General features: G+C 37.1%; 1 protein-coding gene across 1 annotated transcript in view; it reads left to right on the top strand.

The window, feature by feature from the left end:
- LOC127413389 (elongator complex protein 4-like) overlaps nucleotides 1-27,500 on the top strand; it is a 91,002-nt gene that overhangs the window by 19,205 nt on the left and 44,297 nt on the right. The window contains exons 6-8 of the mRNA XM_051650526.1: nucleotides 4,045-4,129; nucleotides 16,991-17,179; nucleotides 27,242-27,350. Of these exons, the coding sequence (XP_051506486.1) occupies nucleotides 4,045-4,129; nucleotides 16,991-17,179; nucleotides 27,242-27,350 (383 nt within the window). The remainder of the gene's footprint in view (nucleotides 1-4,044; nucleotides 4,130-16,990; nucleotides 17,180-27,241; nucleotides 27,351-27,500) is intronic.

Here is a 27,500-nt window from a genome sequence, read left to right as displayed (position 1 = left end):
CTAGCATCACTGTGATCTTAATTAACTCACCTGTCTGCCATTATCCTCTATGGACGGCACCTTAAGTGATCACACTCCGCTGGGCTGCTGCGCTCTCTGTGTCTGAGACACAATGGGAGTGTGCCCTCTTTTGATTACCGCACCTCCCTAGGTCTTAATCAAAAGAGGGAAACACGTGTTTCTCCCTATTAAAGAGAAAATCATTAAGGAGATGGGATCAGAGTGTGCCATTGTATGTACAAAGATGGAAGTCAAAGGTAAACATGTTACATGATGTGACCTATTGTAGTGGCTTGCGAGCAAGCTTTAAACATCAGTTGAGCCAAATATATATATATATATATATATATATATATATATATATATATATATATATATATATATATATATATTTTGTTTTTTTTGTTTTTTTACATAACTGTCAAAGAAAATAAGTTTACTTGCAAGCCACTTGACCCAGTTGACCAACTAGTCAACCATCTTGACCCATTTGTAGTTTAAAAGCACATCTTTTAAAATACAAATGGGTCCAGATGGTCAACCAATCATACAACAACTGACTAGTTGATTAAATAGCTTTTTTCTATGGTTTATTTTTAGCTTTAGTGTTTTCAGTGGCAGTGCTTTGATGGGGATGAAGGGTTTTTAACATGCCGACAGCGTGCTGTGCTTTAATGTCCAATAATAGTAATGGGAATGGTTGGACTCTCAGCATGTTAAATCAATCTCTGAAAATTTGCATCTCTAAATGCATCCTCTTTAAACCATTATAGCCATCAAAACACCACTTTTGTATCAAATCCACCGTTTTGAACTATTAATGTTAAAACAGTCATTGTCGGACTCCAAGGGGCGAATTCATTAAAAGAAATTTGCACTTTTGCGCATCTTATTCATTAACTACTCACAATCTAGTTTAGGAGGCGCAATCAGCTCTGACATAGTGCTGCGTCTTTAAATTTACATTTATTTAAGTTAAGGGATTGTTATTTTTACCATGTAAACTTGTCTCCTTTCTAAGTAAAATTGGCTTGTTATTGATTGTGCTTAATATTCACAAAACTTAAGCAAATTGCAATCTGTACAGATTTTGTACACATGTTTGCACCATTGTCTGATTTGTGTAATTCCTGTGTGAATCGGGCACTAAATCAGAGCATGCAAATAAATGGCACTTTCAGTGTGCGCAATTCATTATTAAGAAATTCTCTCCTCAAAATGTTTTAATTGTAGCTCTATGCATGCATCCAGATGGTTTCTTTGGCTGTTGCATTTCTTCTTGCTGTTTTTTTCAGTGTCTCATGTACAGTAGAGCTGGGTATCGCCAACCACCTCAGAATACAATACGTGTTGCGATACATGTCACGATTCGATACATCATGATGCATCAAATTATCATAATTGGATTTTGATTAAAACGGCAGCAAACACTTGAATCAGACCTACCATGTCCACAAGAGAAAGAGTGAATCATGCAGATTCAGTTTCAATTTCTCTCACACCTCATAGAAGTGGTTCTGACCGCACTGATAAACGCTCTTCTGAGAGTTTATTTAGATGACCTGCTTCTTCATGAATGGTTCCAGTAATGATTCCAGTATTTCTTTTAGTACTTTTGAGGAAGAATAATTTTAAAATTAGAAATGCAATTCTTATTGGATTTACTGTCCTCTGCAGTCTGTTGCCAAATGATGAGATCCTTTAAGATTTCTACAGAGCAGATATAACAAATCAGAAATAAATGTAATACAATTCTTGTAAAAGGTGTGTTTGCTGACTTTTTATAGACATATATCCAAGCCAATAATTGATCCTAACTAGGCTATATCTGGACTGTATCTAAACAAACAATAAATGTGATGGCATATTTCATTCATTGATTTTTTTTAAAAATATAAAAATCCTTGTATAACAAAAAACATGTATCTTTAATTAAACATTGTCATATGAACAACCAGTCAGTACTTCCACTGCTTGATTAAAGTCTCACAGATCTGAAGTCACATGACATTACAGTAACAGTTCCATAGACAGTTAAGACTGTGTTATGTTGTACTTCAAGCTTGTAAGACTTCAGCAGTTCTTATTTAAATTCGAGTTTGACATTTATAACTTGCATATCAGTGTAAGATTAATACTATACCAGACTAGACTGGAAGTGTTGTATGTTTCTCGCTTTAGATTAAAAAGAATCGGCTCATATGAGTCGTCTTTTTGGGAATCGGACTGTTCCGGAAGCTCTGTATGTTTCACGCTATAGATTCAAAAGACCCAGCTCATCTAAATCGCTCTTTCGGGAATCGGACCATACCGGAAACACTGTCTGTTTTGCGCTGTAGATTCAACAGAGCTGGCTCATAAGTCATTTGTTTGTGTGTTTTATGCTTATGGCCCAGTAGAGGGCAGCGATGCTGCAGAAATGCACTGCTGGGAACACTGTCAGAGTATTTCAGTACGGTGTTCCAGCTGCATCGGCGGAAATTCACAGGGGAACCATTAATGGAACCATTAACAGAACTGATAGTCACGAAGATCATCTGATTCCAGTATTTTGTAAAGAATGGATCAGATTCTGAACAAGAACCGGTTCTCGGTTCCCAACCCTAATCTTTATACACAAATGGCTGTTTAAAATATTGATACAGGGATCTAAAGTATCGATACAATATCATGAGGAAAAGTATTGCGGTATACAGATGTATAATTGTATCAACACAGCCGTAGTCTCATGCCAGGAGTGTTATATTTTTAAGATGACGTTTTCAGTTGAAAATAGTAAACTAAAAAAAATAAATAAAAATAAAACACACGTCTTGAGAGCCCTGCATTCAGCTCCATTTCGTTGTGTTTCATCCTGCTGTTTTTGAATGCAAGAACGCTATGTGATTGTGAACCCTTATGAAACACGTCTGGTGAACATGACCAAAATCAGCCGAACAGCCCACTGACTAGCAGATATTGGAATATGTAGTTTTGCACATCCCTTTTTTAAACACTGCTGAAAGGTTGTGATTGAATGACATTGCAGTGGCATTCATACATTTTTAATTATGACTTATATGCATACTGTATAAGATTCACAGATTTAAGTGAGAAAGAGAGATATGTGTTGAGGGACGGTAAGAATATGCAAGGGATAGCAGGTCAAGTGTTTTGAGTGCACACCCCTGATTGAACATAGAAGCGCTGTGTCACTGCGATTAGAGGCACTGTCCTGTTAACATACACCATCGTTTCAGCACACTCGAACTCACCGCAGACCTCAGGGGGAGTGCTCCGAGCTGTGTTTCATTAATTTCATTTCATTTAATTAGTGCTGTATTTCCTTGCGTCTACATATATGGAAAGGTTGCCAGAGTTACTGCCTATGTCAACATACTTTTTTTATATCAAAGCAATTCTTACTTTATGTTAGCATCTATATGCTGTAGCCATTAGTGGTATTATTTGAACCGTACACAAATATCATCAGCATTTGACTTGAATCATTACCTAAATCATCTACATTATTGAGGCACTTTCGATACTAATTCGGAAAGTGACCATTGAAATTTTTTTTTAAATTAAAATAACAATATTATGCTGTTTTTTTTATTGTTGACACTCACTTCTCTAGGGTTGTACTCTTTTGGACAGTTTTGACGCTTTGCGTAATTTATAATGGAAATGGCACATTGTTTAATCGCTACAATACAGTCATTTATCATACTATTCCTCGTTTGTATTTTCCTTTTGACTAGTAGTAGTGTAGTTTAATAAATAAATGTAAAATGGCACAAATGGTGTGGAACATGTTGCACATTTAAATGTAATACTTATGGTTAGCAAACACCTTTAACTACCATCTCTTAGTAAAAAAAAAAAAAATGGCGCTGTTGTCGAAAAAGCACAGTATGTTTTTGAACTCTCTAACTTAAGGCCTTTGTCACATCATATCTACAAACCCAATTCTCATGTTTTCAGCCCCGCGATTAGCATAACTATTAATCCATCTGTCAGTGTGTGTATTTATTATGTTTTGTTCTTCTCTCATATCTCTCGTAGTTTGCTGCCTTCACCCTATCATGCTCTCCTGAAGTCCATTCAGGCGGTCATCCATAAAGAAGGGTTTGATGGATCCACACCACAGGTTGGTCAACTTTTTGATTTAGCAACTGTCCTCTTGTTTTTTCAACAGTAGATAATGTGCATAGCAAAACAGAAACAGGTTTCAATCATCTTACACTGTTTCTCTTCTTACCGTTAAAATCTGTTATCTTTATCTGCTTTCAATAATAAAATTTTAAATCAGTAATTGAATTCCAGCTATTAGTCTATTAATATTTAATATTTAGAATGTTTTATTTAATACATTACTTGATCCCATTTTGAAACAACCTAAAACTACAATTATTTTGCATTAATAATTAATTAATTATAACTTACAATTATTTAAAATTTTCTGCCTGTCGCTACTGTTCAGAACCAATGCCCATTGTAATAGATTTTAGAAATAACTATTTTTTTGATTATAATAGTGGCTGCATTTAGAGTTGAAAAGAGTATGGTCATATTTTTTTGTGTCCCTGCAAAACATAATTAATGTTTAAATGGGTTATTGAATTGCAAATATTGTGTGTAGTTGCAAGTTTGTGCATTTTACATTCACTGAACAACACTATGTTGTAAAAATGTAATGCCTAACTCAGCTTTAAAATTCCTTTTTTATTAAGTTATACAAGAAGACATCATCCAGTCATAATTCATTGACATTAATTATTCTTAAATCAGAACAAACCAGATAGAACTGTATATGATACCAGGTTGCTACACACTGAAAAAAAAAGGGAAGAGCAGGTTGAATGATTAATAAATCATATCATTTGTGATCTACACAACAAAATTTCTGTATGTTTCTCTGCTAAACTTGTTTTCTTTGCTTTCAAATAATTTATTCTCTAAAATGTGCACTCTACTAAATTTAATTATGTAGGGTGAAAGTGAACTAATCAAGTATGTTCAATAACAGCGAAAAACATATTTTTTGTGCTTGTTAAATGTACTTAATTAAAATGAGCTTATGCAACACAGTTATTTAATGTTTTGTCACAATTTTATTGCATTCAGTCTACTTTTTTTTTCTTTTCTTTTTTAATGGAAGTTTACTTAATCAATTTGTGTTTGGACTACATGATTCATTTTTGTTTACTTTAAAAAATTGTTTTTTTTTTTTTTTGGTCAGGGGATTTTCCCAGCATGCTTTGCATTGGACTTGATGCAAAGAGTAAAATGTTGATTTTAAGTGTAATTTTATGTTTTTTAGCAAGATTGGACAAAGAGGAGACTTGATAGTGTTTAATGTTCTGTTATTTTGGGATTTAGAACCGATTCTGTTACGCTGTGGTGAAGAGTGGGGCTTTTGCTTAGGTTGAGGACGGGTACACAAGGAACATGTTGTATGTTGCTTTACTCAAGGAGCAATTACTACTTAGCATTAAGCAAGCTAATGCATGATGTTGTTAGCTAAAAGTTATTTAATGCTACTGAACTAGCATAACTTTATAACATATATTAGTAATGTGAAAAAAAATATTATGTAAAACTGAAGAAATGAATCATGTTAATGACACATTAAAATCACTTTGGGGGTATTTATAATTGGTCACTTCATCCGTTTTTACTGATCGGATTGCTATCCGATCATGAAAAGACCAGGTGTAAATGTCCTCCAAGACTGATTCGAGACAGATATAAATCCCATCACTCAATTCCAGGCAAAACTCGGTCAAGTGTAAATGTATCTGGCTGTTCAAGCCAGATATGTAAACTTTACTCTGCCCAAAAAGCGCTATGTCAGCATAGGGAAAAAGCTAAACATAATAGCTATTACCGAGTATTTGCAAATGGTTCGTGTCGCGCAGTAAATAATAACAAAGAAAGGAACGGATGCATTTTGTTGGAGAGAACTAGCATTTTTACTTACTTGATTCATGTGATTAAATCATGTAAATTCAAAGCATTTTTTTTCCTCTAAAATGTATTAGAGCTTAAAGAATAATTAAGTTGTATCTGCATTTTAACCCTGGTCAAAAATCCACTTTGGAAATGTTTTATGATTTGAAAATGTAAACTTAAAGCGTCTTTAAAGAGTAGCCTTTGATGAACTATCAATGAAAGTTATACTACTTAAGAGTGGCAAATCTTTAAAGCCCTGTATTACAAAATGTGTCTGGGATCGGATAGATCCTTAAAATACTAAGGTCATGAGTTGTTGCTTTTCCCTCCTGAACAGTGGTGACCTTAAAGCTATCAATGAGGCTAATAATGAAATGAACAATTAGCAGGATCTTTGGCTTTCACACCCCTGGAACAATGACACTGTTTTGCCACAGGCAATGTTTTTACAAGATGTTTAGTTTGTTGTTCCATTGATTGGTCTCAGTTGCCTAATTGTTGCCTGATTGTGTATTCACTTCCTCTGTAATGTGGCTTTCAAAGCATGTGATAATTAGGAAAATTCAAGAAATTAAAATACAACTGTAATGGCTCAATATTTTATTTTCAACATTTATTCCTCTTTTTCTCTCTTATCTCATCCCCTTGTCTTTTTCTCCATGTTGTGTTTTGATCGCTCTCATGAGGGCAATGGGTTCCCTTGGGTTCCTCTTCCTTAAAGCTGAGTCCTATTAGTTTTGTGGTAAACAGGCTAAGACAGACACTGGGCAATATGCCTTCTGTCTGTTCATATTCATTAGCTCCTACTGAGAAGCATGGGAGCTTGGCCCCTCTGGGGAGCCCTCTCAGAAACGGCCCCTTGATAGCGCCTGTCTTGACTTCCACTTCAGCACTACATCTGCCGATCTGCTCTTGGGAGCCAGCCGCTAGGGGATACACTCGCTATTTTTAATCAGTTTCCAAATTTATGTGGCTCTAATGTGGCTTCTGTCTTGTGGTGAACTTGAGAGATGCTCTCCTGACCAAACTTTGTGTCAGGCTAAAGTAAATAAAAGTTATATAATGAAGTTAGTATAACAATATGTTAAATTAAGACTCTCTACAGTGAAATTTTCTCCCAGGCTTAATCTGTGAATAATCTTTAAAATCTTTATTGGTTTATACTTTTTGCACAAAAGTATTCTGTACAAAAACAATCAACAAACTGGAAAATTCTGTGAAAGAGAAATTGCATGTAATAAAATGAATGTTAACCAGAAACCAGAAAGAAAGAAATAGTCAATTAAAATCTGCTAAAAATGGAAATCTATTTAGACCAATTAACCATGTATCTATGTTATTGTGTCATTATATATGGAAATATTCAGGCTAAAGTCTTTAGGATAAGAACATTCCACTGACATCTCTTTGAAATGACACACTTTTTTTTATTTATTTGTTTTTTTGCTATTTAGTGGCCCCTAATCATATTGAAATAAACACAAATTCAGTGTTTCGAACTGTGCAAACATTAACATATTGTGTAAAGTAAACTTAATTGCCATTGGACCTGGAAGCGATGTTTGTTTTTATTCTCAATATAATTCAACATCTTATTCTGTTAAGTGGTTGGATAGTATGAATCTTCATGGTCAAGATTGTGCTAGCTTTTGCTTGTTAATGAACTGATAGCACTTCAGTGTTTTCTTTTTAAACTGTGGCACTGATGGACACCTTGGGCTCCTTACCCTGGAAGTCCTCGATCCCCTGTCACTCAACCGACAGATTAAGCGCTTACATCATCAAACAGTACTGTTTTGTTGGCAGAGGTCGTGGAATGTGATGAGGTTGAGAGAACATGGGCACAAAGGCAAGAATGCTCAGAATGAATGCTCACAGGGCAGCAGCACCACTGACTAAAACATTTGTCAGAGTGGTGACTCAATTCTACTGTAGCTATGATTTTGCATATAAAGGACATTCTGACCTGTTAAGTTGGAATAAACCCCAGTAAAACATACACTTAGAGGAATACCATAGTTCACCCAAAAAGGAAAATTGTCATCCTTTACTTGCCCTCATATTTTTTTTTAACTTGTATGACTTTCTTGCATCCATGGATCTCAAAAGGAGATGTTCGACAGAATGTTAGCCTCAGTCACCATTCACTTTAATAGCTTTTTTCCATATATTGAAAGTGAATGATGACTGAAGCTAACATTCTGCCTTACACCGACTATTGTGTTCCACAGAAGGAAGAAAGTCATATGGGTTTGGAAGTCATATGGCATTTTACTGACAAAACAAACAAACAAAAAATAAAAGAATTTTCCTTTTTGGGTAAACTCTCCCTTTAATGAATGAAATCAGTAATGGACCTTTTTTTATATGCATTTTTCTATTCAACTTGCTTTTTTATATCTGTTACTTTTTACTGCATATTTATACTCATTTATGTTTTAAAATTTATTTTAAACTTTTTTTTTTTCAACTATAATTACTTTTTAGAGTAGTTTTTTATTTATGTCTTTAGTGATTTTCATGAATTTTTTGACAGGGTTGTGCTTATTTTTATACTGCATTAATAATCGATCACAAGTGCTGAACCCATTTGACATTTTAATAGGTGTCTTTAACTACTATGTACTTAATAATTGTTACAGTGTACTTTTTATGTATGTGTTGTTGTATTGAACTTACATTTTAAGTACCTGCATTCAATTACATCTGTAGTTACACTGTTAACCTTACCCCTAAACCTAAACCCTAACCCTAAACCTCAACCTCAACTCAGTTTTGCAGAACAGCATATAGTTACTCAATAAATATATTGTATGTATTTTAATGTTAGTACATAGTAGTTAAAGACACCTAATATAAAGTGGGACCCAAGCATTTAAATGTTCAAAAATTTTTTGACCAACTGCACTTGGGTGTAATCATAAAAATAAAGCACATAATCATTTCAGAATATACACATGATAAAGAAAAGAGTGCGAGTAATAAGCTGGTAAGTTGCTGAAGGGAAGGGGGAAGTTGATGACTCAGGAACACCCTCTCTCTGGAAAGGTTAAGCTCAACCCTTGAGAAGCTTTGGAAACACAGTCAAACAATGAGGTTTATTTAACTTAGATGCTTCTGATTGCTGAAGCATAAAGCATGCTGGTGTTAACTTCACTGTGTATTGTCAGTGGACAGAGGCTGACGTGAGGAGAACAGCCGGGCAGTAGACAATTCAACACCAAACATTTTCAGCTGGTTTAAGATATCCAGTCCCCTTTTATCCAGCCTTCCTTTAACTATTTTAAAGATGTAGTTAGGCTATAAGCTATTCAGTTATTGTCAAGACACATGGTGAAGTTTCTTAAATAAAGATAGAGGCATACACCGATGAGCCAAACATTATGACCACCTGCCTAATATGCTGTTGGTCCTCCGCATGCCGCCAAAACAGTGCCGACCTGCCGAGGCATGTACTCTATAAGGACCCTGAAGTTGTCCTGTTGTATCTGGCACCAAGACATTAGCAGCTGATCCTTCAAGTCCTGTAAGTTGCAGGGTAGGGCTGCTGTGGATCAGAATTGTTTGTCCAGCCCATCCCACAGATGCTCAGTCGGATTGAGATCTGGGGAATTTGAAAGCCAGGGCAACACCTTGAACTCTTCATCATGTTGCTCAAACCATTCCCGAACAATGTTTGCAGTGTGGCAGGGCACATTATCCTGCTGAAAGAGGCTACCGCCATCAGGGAATTCCAAGGCCATGAAGGTGTGTACCTGGTCTGCAACGATGTTTAGGTAGGTGGCACGTGTCAAATTGACATCCACATGAATGGCCGGACCCAGGGTTTCTCAGCAGAACATTGCCCAGATCATCACACTCCCTCCACCAGTGCATTCTGTTGACATGACCTCCCCAGGTAAACAAGGCACTTGTTCACGGCCGTCCATGTGATGTTAAAGAAAATGGGACTCATCGGACCAGGCGACCTTCCACTTCTCCGAGGTCCAGTTTCGATGCTCACGTGCCCATTGTAGGTGCTTTCGACAGTGGACAGGTGTCGTCATGGGCACTCTGACCAGTCTGCGGCTACGCAAACCCATACGCAGCAGTGTGCAATGCACTGTGTGTTGTGACACATTCCATCCCGTTACCATCATTAAAATTTTCTGTGACTTATGCTACAGTAGATCTTCTGTCAGTTCGGACCAGATGGGATAGCCTTCATTGCCCTCACGCATGGATGAGCCTTGGGAGCCCAACACCCTGTCGCCGGTTTATGGTCTGTTCCTCCTTGGACCACTGTCGGTAGGTACTCACCACTGCTGTCCGGGAGCACCACCAAGCCTTGCCGTTTCAGAGATGCTCTGACCCAATCGTCTGGCCATAGCAATTTGACCCTTGTCAAAGTCGCTCAGGTCTTTACTCCTGCCCATTTCTCCTGCATTCAACACATTGACTACGAGAACTGATTGTTCATGTACCATCTAATCTACCCAGACCTTGACATGTGACCTTGTGAGGAGATGATCAACATTATTCGCTTCACCTATGAGTGGTCACAATGTTTTTGCTCATTGATGTAAGTAATTATATAATATTCATAATTAAAGGTATAAGTTACCCGAAAAAGAAAAGTCTGTCATGTACTCACCCTTATGTTGTTCCAATCCCATATGACCAGTGGCGGTCCATGATGGAATTTTCAGAGGAGGCAAATATATGAATTAGTATCAAAAGATCAAAACATTAAAAGTTTGCAGTGGGTCTAAATATCATGTATTAAGATGAAATCTTTTTTGCTGGTAATTAGACTCCCATACACAGATGATGTCCTCTCGCTGATGTCTTAAAATAGTCTTGATAATTACAGATGTGTTATACACTCTTTCCGCTTATCAGTTTAGCACTTTCTGATCATCAACTCAACACTTGTAAATACAACAAATGAATGGAACACAACACAGTGCCAGCTACAGACTACGATCAATGCAAACATTTATGAATGGAGGGCCCCATCATGTATAGTAACCTCTACTCACATAATAGGCTAAAGTATGTGTCGACGAACTCCATCCTCAACTGCTTCAGTGCGTCAAATAAATATATGATCTTGTCGTTCAGTCTTTCACATGTTTTTAGATCTTCCAATAACTTTTATTCCATCGATATTTTGGCATATTTTGAAAGTTTCTCTTCACCTGTTGCATTATCCACTTGAAGCGTAAACATGATACTGAAAGTTGATTGGCTTGAATGGTAACTTCTGATAATGATTGGTTATGAACATGGAAGGAGGCAAATTTCATTTTGCCTCCATTTGGCCTTTTTTGGATGCTTTTTGAATGGAAGCAGATAACTTGTCACAGTTATTCACCGTTTTGTGACAGTTATTCACCGTTCTGTTCCAAGGACTCTTATTTTGATATGTTTTTTGTCCTCTGTCTTCAGTTCTCCCCGAACTACATTACCCATAATGCACTGCCCTTATCACTGCCATCTGTTCCTCATCTTCTTCACCTGTTCTCCATTCCCTCATCAAATCCCATTTATATAAATACCCTCTAGTTTTCTTCCATCCTTGTCAGATCTTAGTTGTACTAGTTGATTATTTAGTGTTGTTTCATTTGTTTGATATTTGTCAGTGTTTTCAACATCTTCATTAAAAGTCTGCTGATAGATCCACCGCTTCCCTTCTTATTACTCCTGATAACCACGTGACAATGACGTTGCTCCATTTGAATATCCAATTTGATTGGTCAGTTTAAAAATGAGAGGAGGCTTTATGCCATCCGCCTCCTCTGGCATTCATACAGATTCATACAGCAATTTAAACTCACCTGTCTACCGCGCATAAAAGAAAAATAAATAGAAATGTAGCTGCAAGCAGCAATGACGGGCCCAAGCACCATGGGTCCATTTTCACCCAGTGGTTTTCGGAAAACAATGCGAGGTGGACACATGCATTTGGAATTTGACGTTATTCAAAACAATTTTGAAGCAATTTAAATATAAGAGGACTATTTTAAAGTCTGTTGTAATAGCCACACTTCTTGCTGCCAGATGGTGGCGCTATGACCGTGACCCAAAATAGTCACATCCACGTAATTAGCCCCCAAGTCTAAGCATACATCTCAATTTTGATCTAAATCACACATTGCACACAGAAGATATGAGACACTACCTGTTTCCCATGTTTTGCCATTAATTTAATGCCTCGCCATGGCAACACCGTTCGATTATATAAAAAATATGTTCACAATTTAGTACCTTCAGTGTCTTGGCATAATGTTGTCTAAATGTGGTGACAGTCTGATGAATCCCCTAGGAAGAGTATTTAAAAGTTCAGAGACTGCAATATTCCAAAAATCCAAAATGGCTGACTTCCTGTTGGGCAGAGCTAATAACTTTAATTATGAAAGGTGTCTGGCGTGATGAGAACTATATATGTACCAATTTTGGTGACTGTAGGTGAAAATGGGGGTGCTACTGAGGCTGTCTTACATGCCCATTTTAAGGGGGCACTAGAGAGCCCCCCTACATGCACATGCGTGAACATTTGCCCAGCCAAAATGGCCAATGACTCTGATGTGTGTGCAAGATTTCATGAAATTTTAAGCATGCCAAGTGCTTCAAAAACATCCAAATATAGGAAGAATGGAATAATAACAATTAATGTGTTACCATGGCAACACTATTTAAGATATCATATATCCCTTGAAAATTTTACATCAGCAGTGTCTTGACGTTATTCTAAAGAATTTTGAAGCAATTCATGTAAACATAAGAGGGCTATTTCAAAGTCTGTTAAAACTTCCTGCTGCCAGTTGCTGGCGCTATGACCGTGACCCAGAATAGCCGCATCCATGTGATCAGCCCCCATTATCAAACATACAGCTGAATTGTCATCAAAATTACATAATGCACACAGAAGATATAAGGCACTTCCTGTTTCCCATTTTTCGCCATTGCTTCACCATGGTGACACCATTCAAAATATAAAAAATAAATTCACAATTTAGCATCTACAATGTCTTGGCATGATGAGCTTGCAATTTTCAGAAAATCCAAAATTGCCGACTTCCTGTTGAGTGAGCTAATGACTAAGTTTTAAGTTGTTCGGCTTGATGAGAACAATACATGTACCAAGTTTGGTGACTAGGTGAAAATGGAGGTGCTACAGAGACCCCGTTACATGCCTATTTGAAAGGGGGTGCTACAGAGCCCCCTGTCCTATTTTTTTGCCCAGTCCTAATGGCCGACGACTCTGATGTGTGTGCAAAATTTCATGACATTTTAAGCATGCCAAGTGCCTCAAAAACACCCAAATATAGGAAGAAAGGAATAATAATGATAATAATAATAATAATCCTTATAAGAACAATAGGGCCTCCACACTTTCAGTTCTTGGGCCCTAATAATAATAACTATAGAAGTAAAGTTCATCAGGACAAACTTAAGGCTGGCTTGAAAAAGCCTAGTCTGAAAGTTTGTTGATAGATAGAATGCTTACCTAGGCATTGCTAACATATTTTAGCATGTTGCTAGCATGTTTTAACACTTAGCTAGACATTGCTAGCATGTTTTAGCATGTTGCTTTACTAGGCTAGACTTTTGCATTTGGTTGCTAGGCAGTTACCATGGTGATACTAACAAGGCTCCTTGCTAGCCTGAGTCAAATGACCCAACCCGGAAGTCTCTATGATGTTTTGGTGCAGAGAGATGTTTTTGCAACTCGGTTGCTGGGGTAACCCTATCTGGTTGCTAGGTAGTTACCAAGGTGAAACTCAAAATGTTCCTTGCTACCCTGAGTCAAATTACCCATCCTGGAAATATTTATGATGTTCTGGTGCTGAGATTAGTTTTTTGCTTCTCGATTGTGAGGGTGACCCCATCCTGTTGCTAGGCACTTGCTAGGGTGATTCTAACAAGGCTCCTTGCTAGCCTGAGTCAAATGACCCAACCCGGAAGTCTCTACAATTTTTATTGTGCAGAGATATGTGTTTTGCTACTTGGTTGCTAGGGTGTGCTCATTTGGTTGCTAGGCAGTTACCAAGGTAATACTCAAAAGGTTCCTTGCAAGCCTGAATCAAATGAGCCAACCTGGAAGTGTCTATGATGTTCTGGTGCAGAGATATATGTTTTGTTATTTAGTTGCTAGGGTAACCCCATCTGGTTGCTAGGCAGTTATGAGGGTAATACTCAAAAGGCCAGCCTGAGTCAAATGAGCCAACCCGGAAGTGTCTGCGATGTTCTGGGTCAGAGATATGTGTTTTGTTACTTGGTTGCTAGGGTAACCCCGTCTGGTTGCTAGGCAGTTACCAAGGTGAAACTCAAAAGGCTCCTTGCCAGCCTGAGTCAAATGAACCAACCCGGAAGTGTCTGCGATGTTCTGGTGCTCTGGTGCAGAGATACAGATCTAAGCGATTTTGAATGGAAGTCAATATGGTTTAGTTGCTAGGGTGCTCTAAATGGTTGCTAGGGCGTGGCTAAGTAGTTTCCATGATGATACTTGAAGACTGATTGCTCACCCAAGTAAAACAAGCCAACTCACATGTCTCTAGGACATTTTGATCCAAAGATATCACTTTCAGCCATTTTGAATGGAAGTCAATAGGGCTGGTTGCTTGGGTGCTCTAAATGGTTGCTAGGGCGTGGCTGGCCAGTGACCAGAGTGATTCTTATTGGCTGCTTACTAACCTGACTCAAAAGAGCCAATCCCTAAGTGTCTTCGACATTCTGTTTTGAAGATATCCTTCTGAGCCATTTAGAATGGAAGTCTATGGGGGTGGTTGCTAGGGTGCTGTAAATGGTTGATAGGGCGTGGCTACGCCATTTCCAAGATGATACTTAAAGACTGAGTGAAATGAGCCCACCCCCATGTTTCTACGGCATTCTGTTTGGGAGATATGATCTGACAAATTTCTTGCATTGACTTGTCATAGTAGGAAAAAAATCCCTTCCCATTGTACCCTATGGGACTTTTTGAGACGTTTTTCCCCCCCCAGGGGTGCACCATACCCCATCTCTTAGAAGAGTTGTAGTACAGGTGTCCTCAATAGGCCGGTCATTTTGACACCTCATTTGTGGGTCTACGACAAACGGTGCGGGATGAGTTAGGTGCCAAAAAAGTGTACGGAAGAATAATAATAAGTATGCTTCGCAAGCACCACCACTAATAATAATAATAATAATAATAATAATAATAATACATTTAAATAGTAGATCAGTAGGTTGGCTCTTTCAAGCCAACCTAATATTAATAAGCTTAAATATTAGATCAGTAGATTGGCTCTTTCAAGCCAAACTAATAATAATAATCCTTAGAAGAACAGTAGGGTCTCCACACTTTTAGTGCTTTGGCCCTTGAAACATATTTTTTTTCCATTAAAGACATCTTAGTTGTGGATGTTAGTAGTGAAACTGATTAAAACAATGTTTATTTTGAATATATTATTGAGAATGCTCAGGTTCCTTTGCCACCTCAGACCGGCTGCTGCTGCTTATTACTTTCTTCCAGTGGAGGGCAGAATGTTGATGTTGCTCTTTCACATAATGAAAGTGAATGGGGATGGGTTCAAAAATGACACAAATGCATCATAAAAGTACTATAAAATTAGTCCATATAGCTTGTGCACGATTTCCCAAGTATTCTGAAATCATATGATACCTTTGTTTGAGAACTCAAAGTAAATTAGCTGAAAATCTTCCCTTCTGCTTCCCATAGCTCTCCCATTTCTTTCACATTTGCATCCATTCAAATATGGTGCATCAAGACACAACGGACCTGTTTGATGTCAGTAATGCCAAATTCTATTGATACCTGCATATTTCATAACCAATCAGGATGCATACAATTTGAATATGTGGAAATGCAAATGAGATTCTCTGAAAAGCCCTGTATTTTTGGCTATGGGACGGATTTCTAAAATCAGCAAAGACTACAAAACTATTGGACCTCCTGCATTAAAAATGTTGATCTATAGTCAGATTGTACCTTTCACATGTTAATAAATACGTAAATATGAAGATGTCTTTCCTCTTTTGAGATATTTGTAACTTGTGCACCATTGTCTCAAAAGTAGAACATTCCCTGTAGCCAATTTTCTAGATGCTCTGGCCTGAAACAGGTCTCCACTCCGTCAGCTTTATTAACCAGGTCCAGAATCGGCACATCAGGTTTTTGATGGTTTGTGAATAAGGCCCAATTCTCTGTCACTCTACCCCAGGCTTTGTACACTGTAGAGGGCACAACTCTTACCCATGGCCTCTTAGCTTGGCTGGCATTGGTAGATGGTGTGCCAAGAATTTTGTTGGCGCTTGTTGGAAGCAGACATTTTGGCTCTCAGGATGACAGCCACATTGTGGTTTGTCAGGCAACTGTCCTGATTGGAAGATGTTGTCCAATCACTTTTGACCACAGTGCTCTATCTGACCATGCCGTTGAGTGGTCTTGGATTCGCTGTTTTTTTGTTTTTTTTTATAGTTTCAAGTTGTTTGAGGGGTACATGGCCCTCCTTTCAACTGACAAAAGACTTTTCACTAAAGACACAATTCCACTACTGACTAAGTTACACAAGTCATTGCACACTTATGTTTGACATACTGTTTGGGTACTGTTTTGTTTTGTTTTCACCTCTCTCTGTTTCATTTTAGAGAGCATAAGATGGTAAAATTGTACAATATCTAATCATTTTCCTCAAAAAAATTGGAAATTTACCAGAAATCACTTCTAAATCATGCATTACACATTTACTCACTTTTACAGTCCAGTAAATCAATAATTTCTCAGATGTTTTACATGTTATATTTATTTTGAAATTATTATTTAGCTGCAGAATTTCTTTTCTTTGGGAAAAAAAAAATTAGCATCACATAAAACTATAGATATTTATTCATGCGTGCTTCAACACTTGCAAATGTCATTGCAAGATTTTACTTTATGGTTCTTTAATCAAATATTCATTGCAAAAGTCAGATGTGGATTTGTTTACTTAAATTGTACATATTTTAAATTTTTTGGGAGAATGTGATATTTTGTAAGATTCAAAAGTTAATCTTTTTCTGTCTTTCATAGTCTAAGGTCCGAAATGTCCTACGGCTGGGTCTTCACTCTCTGGGGTCAGCATTATGGGGAGATGATCTGTGCTGCAAGGATAACCCCGCCCACCGCCACACCCTCACCACCTTCCTTTATGGCCTCCGGGGCCTGTTACGCAATTCACTCTCGGTCGCCATGGTGACAGTACCCTCCCCCCTCATACAGGTATGGCCAATCAAAAGAGTTTTTAGGTTTTGTTCATAATAATCCTTTGCTCTTGACATTGTTAAAGACTGTTGCTTGAAGTCCCTTTAGTGTTTGGAAAAGTTTGGAATCACAATGAAATATGTATGTTTAAAAAAAATATATATATATATATATTAAACTGTTATTCACCAGGGATTCTTTAGATCAGTGGTCCATTCCCCCCCCTACAATTTGAAATTGGAAACTGTGTTATCTTAATTTGCTCACTGCAACTTTGATGCATTGCATAATTTAAGAGTTAAGCTTATGCGTCATGAATGTGAGACCAAACCTTGCATTTTTTCTTAATTCAAGCAGATGGAAGGCTATAATCTGGGGCTTATAAAATTAAAATGTGAAGATAGAAACTAATAAAACAAGTGATATTTTTATTGTATTTCAAAAATAAGTGAAAAGACCAATAATATTGCATATTTTCTCCCACTGAAATGCTCATTCTACAGAACATTATTGATTTTGAGTTGAATGCAGATGTACATTTACTGGTATTAACAAAAGTAAGGTCATCTATACCATCTACTGTATAAAAAGTTAGCACCTAATTTATGTGGCTACATTATTCTGACAGTGTGACTGAGTTGGAACTCCTTTCATCAGGTTCTTATTGATTCAAACTCTGTCATCTCTTGGAATTTCTGAAGGCAAACAAAATCAGTTATATTTTCTTATACACAAACAAAAATATTTTAGCCCATTTTTTAGGATTTGGCATATCGATTTCATCTTTAAACATTTTTGTGTATTTTGTATTTGCCCTTATGAAAATGTAATGTATTTAATTATTTATTTTGTTATAGTTTTAACAGTGGTATTTGTAACAGGACCATAGAAGCACATGGAAGCAAGGATCTTCACTACCATGGTTAGATGTGACATGACTTCTATAAAACAAACTATGGCATTTCTGTAATTATAAACAGTAATCCTACCCTAAATACATTTAAAAACAATAAATACAAAATATAAACATTTATAAGTTGTAACAAAAATGAATTATATTCCCTCACTCCCCTAATGTAGCCTATGACACATTGAATACAGAGCTGAATAATAGAGCTGAAGTAGTGATATGATAATATTTATTCTGAATCGATTTCTGCCTAAAGTACAGTTAGTGTTACTATAGTAAATTCAAGGCTGGTGATGTAGAATTCTGTGCTGAATTCAAATGGTTTCCGCTTCTCGCGCCTTGCTTCTCACTGGTTATGGCAGCGCTGTGACCAGAGGTGCGCGTTTAAGAGCTCGAGACCGCGCTGCTCTGTCTATTAAGCCGTATCCACCTACAGAGCCATACAGGTGCATTAGCGCCTATATGGCTCTATAATAGAGAACTGGTATATTGCAAGTCTAGATAAACATTTTTATACAAAGAGGAGCTTGACGATAGATTTGATTTAATATGACTGATAAACGCCCCCCATTAGTAACCTAACACCCCCCTCTCTACTAATTTGCTCTCAGCGCCTCCTGGCACCCTTTGAATTCCCCCTAGGGGGCTGTACTGCCCCCGTTGAGATCCCCTACTTTAGACTGATCAAGAACATTAAATAAATGTTATATTCTTCAAACGTTCATCATCTAAGCATCTACGATTTGCAGCAATGATACCTCAGACATTCTAGCAGTCAGTTTATTCTACATCTTCAGGTCAATTTACATCCCATGCTTTCTGCAGCACTCTGGGTACTTCATCTTCATGGTGGTAGGTTGTGAAAGGAACAGTGGCACACTCCTATTCTTCTCTAGTGCTAGGGCAATCTTCTTTGAGCAAGAGTGAACAATCCTTGAGCCTCCCATACTGGAGTTACAAATCTCTCTCTCTCTCTCGCTGACTTTTTCTCTCGTAAATGTCTTTTCCACCTATATATATTTTTGGCTCCTACTTTACCTAGACAGGAGGTTGGAATCACCCGATACAATCAATCAACTGGTCAAGACTTGAATCCCCAGTAAGCATTGGCTAAGGGTCAGACGAATGGATTGAGCGGTTTTCTTTTTGCTCGAATATATCATCCTTATATCCCTGTTGCATAATCTGGACTCAAGACTCAAGGTGTAGTAAATGTGAAAAGGATAATAATCTAGAGAGATGACTGAGTAATCAAAACTGGTACATACATCTTCACCTTTACTAAACCTCTCCCCCCATAAATAATTCTAATTGGCTATCTGAGTACCCTAGTACAGTTTGTACAAAACCTATCCCATTGCAGTGTTTTAAATGTAAAAAATAATTCAATAAATCCAAAATCCAGTAGTTGTAAACCCAAAACTGGTAACAGGAATACATCTCTCCCAGGGACCAATAATACAGGAACTCAAAGTGAGTCTACTTCAAGCAATATCCAGTCCAGTTAGAGTTCAACAAAATCAAACTCCAAACCAAAGTGCAAAGAAGATTATTTGCTCACAATCAAAGGTACTTCAAGAAGAAACCTCAAAGACAAAACATATAAAAGATTTTGAAATGAGACAGAGTGATCGTCAGACTAGAAGTCAGTCCCCAAATGGCAAAATTAGGGGAACTGTCCATATGCTCCCTACTTGATAATGGAGAGCATTCTTATCCAGTGGAACTGTCTTGGACTTAGGGCTAATTTTGCTGGGTTGCAGCGTTTGGCTGCAGTCATCAATCCTTTTGTCTTTTGTCTTCAAGAGACACAACTATTGACAGATTTTACCCTCTCTTTTAACATTTTATATTTGAATAAATTTTTATGTAATAATAAACAGGCCTCTGGTGGTACAGCTGTTTTAATTAGAATGATATGATTCATATAGTCACAATAGTATTAACAGCAATCTTCATGTAACTGAAGAATTTATAGATAACCATGTTGCATGTCTTTTAATGAAGGATCATATACTTAATTACACCCAAGGCATGGGACAAGAAATTAATTTAACAATTTGTCACCCTGAGAAACTTTTATAGCTCTCGTAGAAATGTGGCATGGCCTCTGCGGTAGTGACATTTTTCCACTAATTTTAACCTTCAAAGGATGAGAAGTATCAAGAGTAGAATGACGATAACTTAAAAAAATAATTAAAAAAAAAACTGTACAATTTCCAAGCTCTATGCCATGAGGGGTTCAGTACAGTGCCTTGAGGATGATCCAGATCCTTTTAAAAACTTTACCAGTACTCGAATCTCCATAACAAACAAGGTCATTCCAAAAACATCACCAAAAACAAAATGCAACCATATCAGGGGACAAGAGTGTTATAGCAAATTGGGGAAGGGCTCTTTTGACTTGGGCCATTAAGCAACCACCCACAACACCCTAGCATCATAGTGGTAAGTTTTTCTTGGGCAAGAACCTCTTACATTTTCTTCTTTATTTTTGGATGTGCAATGGTTCCAAACTTCTAAGTTTTTATGTTACTAGTCAATACTTGTGATTAATTATTACACATGACACATCCACATCCTTTTCCATCATCAACTTCCCGAACTATTTCCAAAGAACTGTCTTTTCTAGATAGTTTTGAACTTGACTGTCAGTCACATGGACCAGCATTGAGGTCACCATAAGTTTGTCCACCCTGGCACACCATAACGGCCCCATGAGCCGGAGTCAAAGCAGCAACCCCCTTTGCTATGTGAATGGGGTTATGCTTGGCTGGGGTCCAGGGGGCCTATGTGTCTAACTGTTTGAGTACATGTATGTTTGGCCTTCAGAAGAGCGTCTTCACTGGCGCGTGAACACACATTCTTTGTCTGAGGTCCTCAACTTTGCATTCAGTAAGCCAGTGGTCAGTTGCAAGTTTTTCTAGGCGCTTCTCTCATTCAGAGGCTCTGGGTTTCTGAGAGGCCCTTTTCTTTGTGCCTCCATTAGGCAGCGAGATTCAGGCCGCTGTGCTTTAAGAGTACTTCAAAAGACAAGATCTCGCTGCTCTTTGTCCGTTTGGAGACAGATTGCTGAAAACCCCTCTCAGGGATGCTTGGGGGCACACAGCGTTGTTCAACGGTGGAAGTGATGGAGTAAACACTGTAATTAGTTTGAAAGTGCTTATGTGTGATAGATTTAAACATGTAGAGATTGTAGTAAAGGTAGTAAATTTCACAGAAGTGAAGTCTTAACGATATATCGCTATCCCAATTTTGCTCTTTAACATTTTGATGGAGAATGAAGATCTCCACAACACCATGTCCACCCCTAAATGGGTAAATAATACACACAATGCAGTGTATGCCTCCATAAGTCCAATATGTTGTCATCCATGTGTCAAAACATGTATAGACATATCATTAATGAAAACAAAGATCCGGACTTTCCAGATCCAGATCAAGCAATTGTAGGTGTGGTTATCTCCAGACATTTACCTTTAAGTTGTTCCAACTTAAAGATTACCCCATTTTCTTTTCCTTCTCCCTCCTCTGGGGCTTCAGCGCTTGTGACATGATGTCTGATAAGACCAGTTGTTTTCAGCTGGTGGGTTACAGGTCTGTTCTGATGGAAATGTTTGTATTGCATGAAATAAAAAATACTAAATGCAAACCATGAAATTCAACTAACCATATAATTGTGTGTAGGTAATGCACAAAGGATAGGTAGGCTTATAAGCTTTTAAAGAAGGGGAGAAAATGCTTCCAATATCTGTTGTTTTTTACATGCTTGTCAAGCAAGGTAAAAGAAAATATGAGCCAGAATACATTAATTACAGATACCTGGTTTGGTACTGTATTGGGTCGCCACTTGATATCCAATTTAAAATCTGCATCCATAAGCAAAACCAGTTGAGCATCATTGTGAAAGACCTTCTGCTACCCATATTCCAAGTTCACAGTCACCTGACCCTAAATGACACAAAATGTAAAATATTTATGAACTATTTTTACACTAAAACTATTCACTCTGTCATGTTTGACTTATTATCGTTTGGATACCTCAATCTTCAGAGGTATTTTAAATTGTTCTGATGCAAAACGTTGTTTCAAGGAGCACAATACTTGTTGACCTCTCTCCAAACATAGCGCTTATGGTTGTGACCATAAAGCACAATTTTGGTCTCATCACTCCAAATTGCAGTGTGCCAGAAGCTGTGAGGCATGTCAAGATGTTGTTGGGCATATTGTAATCAGGCTTTTTTGTGGCATTGGCTTCTTTCGGGCTTGACCATGCAGCTCATTTTTGTTCAAGTATCATCATATTGTGCTCCTTAAAACAACCACAGTCTTTTTACAGAGTAGCCTGTATTTCTCCTGAGGTTACCTGTGGGTTTTTCTTTGTATCCCAAACAATTCTTCTGGCATTTGTGGCTGAAATTTTTCTTGGTCTACCTGACCTTGGCTTGGTATCAAGAGATCCCCAAATTTTCCACTTCTTAATAAGTGATTGAACAGTACTGACTGGCATTTTCAAGGCTTTGGATATCTTTTTATATCCTTTTCCATCTTTATAAAGTTCCATTACCTTGTTACACAGGTCTTTTGACAGTTCTTTTCTGCTCCCCGTGGCTCAGTATCTAGCCTGCTCAGTGCATCCACGTGAGAGCTAACAAACTCATTGACTAGTTATGCACAGACACTAAATGCAATTTAAAAAGCCACAGGTGTGGGAAATTAACCTTTAATTGCCATTTAAACCTGTATGTGTCACTTTGTGTGTATGTAAACTTTTGATCAGGACCATTTAAGTGATTTCTGTTATCATTACGATTTAAAAAGGAGCCAAAAAACTATGTGATAATAAATGGCTTCATATGATCACTATCCTTAAATAAAAGACAGTTTTTTGCATGATCAGTCATATTTTCAAAATCAATGCCAACATTTCACAATTTCTGCCAGGGTATGCAAACTTGTGAGCATAACTGTATCTGTCTGACAAATTACATACTCTAGCTTTGGAGAGTGAAAGTGGGGACATAAGGATGAGATGGCCTGCTTTCAATGTCAGAGTTTTAGTGATTTAGTGATTTAAACTGCACAGAATTTGCTTCCAAAGAAATTCACAAAGAGTATATACCCATCTTTTACAAAATTCTCAGTCTCATCACATGAAAATGACGTGGCTGTGGTGAAATTTTTGCAAAATTATATTACATGGCTAATTACACGTATAGTGGCAGTTCCAAGGTGAAATGTCCTCTGTGTGGTACTAAAAGCAAGTTAAATGCTCTCCCAAAAAGATGAGTTTTTTAAGGTTGAAGGTCTATCGAGTTTTAAATCAATAAAACGTACCTCCCATACCCTAAACCTTAGACCTAAACCTAATCGATAGTGTCATAACAGTAAATGTGAGTTGAAAAACAATTGCTGAATCAATAATGTCATTTTGTGGTGCTTATATGACACTTTTAGCTCATGTGTAAATTTGCGTGTTCTTTAGGACTTGTACCTTGGTCCATTGTATCACAAGTTCAATGCACTATCAGTTGAGATACCACACAATTTGATCACTCTTGAACAAGCTTATAAATGCAGTTGGTTATGTAATGCAAACGTTAAAATATACGCCTTACGAGTCATGCAGTATAATAAAAGTGTGTTGATGTCATCAGATAGCATTGTGAGAGGAACAGGGCAAGTTTATGAACTGATAATTTGCCATTTTACTCCTGATTTGTGTGAAAGTGAATAAAAGTCATTGTTATTGTAGCACTTCTAGTGTTTATTTCACCAAAAACCTGCCACAATGTGTACAACAAGCCACATAAATTTCATTTAGCAAAACATTTAGGTATTGTAATGTGATTCTATCAGACTAGATTGCTAATTCTACTGACCCTTATATGTTTGTCTAGATATTTTGTCTAATTGTAAGCTACTGCTTTCAACTATCAACTACGAGGTTTCTTTTGATTTTGGTGTGAAACGAAAAATCAACATATTTTCATTAAATTTACCTAATAATTCTAGTGCTCTCAGATTCATTTAACACATTTTACCATATTTCACTGTTTTCCACATATTAACTTCCATAATGAGTGCATAAAAAAGGGTGCAGATTTGCATGGGATGTTAACCATATATTGGACCTCATTCATGAAACATGTGCAGAATAAATTCCTGAGTAAATTGTTTGTAAAATCATTCTTACGTACATTTTCCAATGATTATCGGAATGTGAACAAGCACAGTCAAATACATACATCATTGATTATTTTAGAGAATGTGGCTGTATCAAGAAGAAAATACTATTACGTTTTTAATTAATGTTTTAAGAATATCTTTGTTTCTTCTATCTACATTTCTTCATAATTGCCTTAAAAATATTTTTATTTAAGCTGAAATTCAAGCTTGGCTAATAAATTCTTATTCAGAGGTTAAAACTGTTTCGTTTCATAGTCTCATTATGAATTATGAATAACACAAACAGATTTAACATAGTCTCTCTTCATCTAACTTTGGCTAACCATTCTGTTTTCTTAAATACCATTCAGGACTTCAACTTTCAATATGTTGACACAGTAGTATTGTTGTAGTAATGCTGAATTGTTTGGCTTTATTGTGTAGCTGCATTGAGGTTTAACCCTGTGATGATGTGGGGTTACCGGTGACAGTCACTAACATAGTAGCTTGGATTACATTTTTTATGCTAGATTTGGGAAAAGGGTCACTACACATCTTGGTGCACACATGCTGTCAAAGTGTGCCTCAGATGAGAGGAGGAGGAGAGGGGGCTGGAGGAGGAATGAAAAGAGAAGAGGAGGAAAGAAAAGAGAAAGGACACGGATGCATGAAAACTGCATTAGGCCTCGTCAGCTGCTACAGAGAGAGAGAGAGAGAGAGAGAGAGAGAGTGTATGAAATATTCAAGAGTGGTGTAGAGATAAATTTTTCACAATGGCATTAGCTCTGTCTTTCTTAGGAGCACCTCCTCCTTTCCTATCTTTCTTTCTTGTTAATGGCCAGTAGGTGGAGCTCTCTGCAGATTTGCTGCTTGGCTTCTATATTTGCATGTGTTTGTGCTTTCTTGCTCTCTACAGCTAAAAATTGCCTTCTTTTCCCATCTGTCTTGGCTTAAGTGTGTGTGACTGTGTTTGTGTAGTTTTACCTATGAACACATCAAGTATTCATATATTCATCAGGTCGGAGGTTTTCAGTACAGTCAGCAAAGTAGAATTGTAAAAATAATAACTGTTTTCAAACAGGTTTCTCAAACGCTTCCCCGTCTTTCATTAGTTGGCAAACAGATAGCCCCGCCCCAAACTGACACCATTGTTTGAATCAATGTTGTTGTCTTGGGCTGGTCAAGATGCTCAAACAAAGAGAGCAATACCACAGTCACAGTGGGGAATCAAACTATGAATAGCTTGCGTATAGTTGACTCTGCATATTAAGCTGAGATTGGAGAAACTATTTTTATATCGGAAAACAATTACACACTTCACCTTTAAGGGAATATATCCATACATTTTAAAGTGAAAACGTATTTGACACATGTGCAGCACAATGAGCTTGAAGAGCTGTAAGGCATATTTAAAATGCTTTAGATTAAAAATAATAATAATAATAATAATAATAATAATAATAATAATAATAATAATTACACCATTTAACTGCACATATTTATGAAATTTCCTTCTGACATTATGAAGTAGACATAAGGGGCATTTTTTTGCCCTGATTTAGACTAGGTTGGGAAGTTTGGATCTTTCTCTGATCTCTTAAATGGCTTCATGATCCCGTTTGTCCAGATTTGTGCTGTATGGTGACACGGCATGAGTAGTGTGATCGGAGAAGGAGAGACAGACAGATCTTGAGAGTATGTGTTTCAGCTAATCAAAATGCACAATGTGTCTGAGCACCAAACGTATGTTCCACTCTGATCTGATTGACTTAATGTTATGTTAATGTTATGTAGTAGAGATGATATCCTTACCAAAGAAAAACTAGCAATGCCAGTTTGGATGTCATGATGGATACTTGCTTTTCCAAGCATCCAAACATAATTTTGTTTCACTGAATTTTATAACTAGATTTATGACTGGAGCTGTGCTTGCCTTTGTAAAACTTGTGTGTTGCTACAATATGCAATGTAAGTCAGTAGAACAGTGGAAGTGTGAAATCCGCAAAAACAAATAGCCAAAATCAAATTAATTAATTGATTAACAAAAACTAATTGCCATCTTTTTTACGCTGCACTTTAAGTTATATAAAAACTCACTGCTAAAATGATTTCCTTCTCCATTGTGAATGTTAAGTTTTGTTTATGTACAAAGAACTGCCCATCACTGCTAAACCAAGCAACTTCCTATTGGTCAACACTTCAAAATTGTTTCTAAGTTCTCCCCTCGCAAATTTGTGTAGGAACATTCTTCGCCACCGGAAGTCCATCAAGCGAATTACTGATGTGTGCGTATTCCCATTGAGATGACTTTAATCGCCCAAAGAATTTCAAACCCTTAAGTACGATTGCTTAGAAAAGTAAAAGCACATGCCTTTTCAATAAACCTCACAATTTAAAGTATCATTCATCCATAGCACAAACTGTGTACGTGCCAAAGTTAAATTTACATTTAGTCATTTAGCAGATGCTTTTATCCAGAGCAATCCATAGCAAGCAATGTGTCATACAAAAGTCAACAATATCTGCAATATCACACTGCCAAGTTCTCTGAGTAACTGTAGTAGAAGTTAGTGCAGAAGAAGGTTTAATAGCGTTAGAAAAACCCCTAACCATCGGTATGCGTAATAGTAACAGTGACTAAGCCAGCATCACTAATTATCAGTATTTCAATGAAACTGAATAAACTTGTAAAGTTATGTTGTCAAACGCAGGTATTTAAAAAAACAAATGAAATATTTCTTGAACAATTGCTGACATTAAGCTTGTTTAAACACTGTTAACTCAATAAAAGACAATAAATTCTGTCTCTGGAATACATATCTTAATTTTACTGAGAGACAATGATGACCTAATTCAGTTTGCACAGCAAGAGAGTGCACCGTCAGTTTGCTCTTGGCATTTCTCTATATGTTCTTTATTGCTTTTACACATTTCATTAAACTCATCTCATATATTTCCTGTCTCACTCATTTTTCCACTTTCATTCTCTGTTTGACTCTTAGAACAGAACCGAAATGGGACGGATAATCAGACTAAGTGACACTGCCATTGCTCTGGAATCATTCAGAGGTTCAGAGAATGAGACCAATACACTTTACAAAGACTACAACGGTGAGAGAAACCACAACACATGCAAACACACAAGAGGTGCAAATACATTTGCTAAAGCAAGCATCACTATTATTATTGCTACACTATTACTTATGCTTAACGATTAGGGGTTTGTTCAAATCCCTAATCATACAGTAAATATTACACTTT

This window comes from Myxocyprinus asiaticus, chromosome 2, assembly GCF_019703515.2.
Source record: "Myxocyprinus asiaticus isolate MX2 ecotype Aquarium Trade chromosome 2, UBuf_Myxa_2, whole genome shotgun sequence".
In the NCBI taxonomy this organism is placed as follows: Eukaryota; Metazoa; Chordata; class Actinopteri; order Cypriniformes; family Catostomidae; genus Myxocyprinus; species Myxocyprinus asiaticus.
Note: the sequence above shows the minus strand (reverse complement) of the source record. Positions and strands in the feature narration are given on the sequence as shown.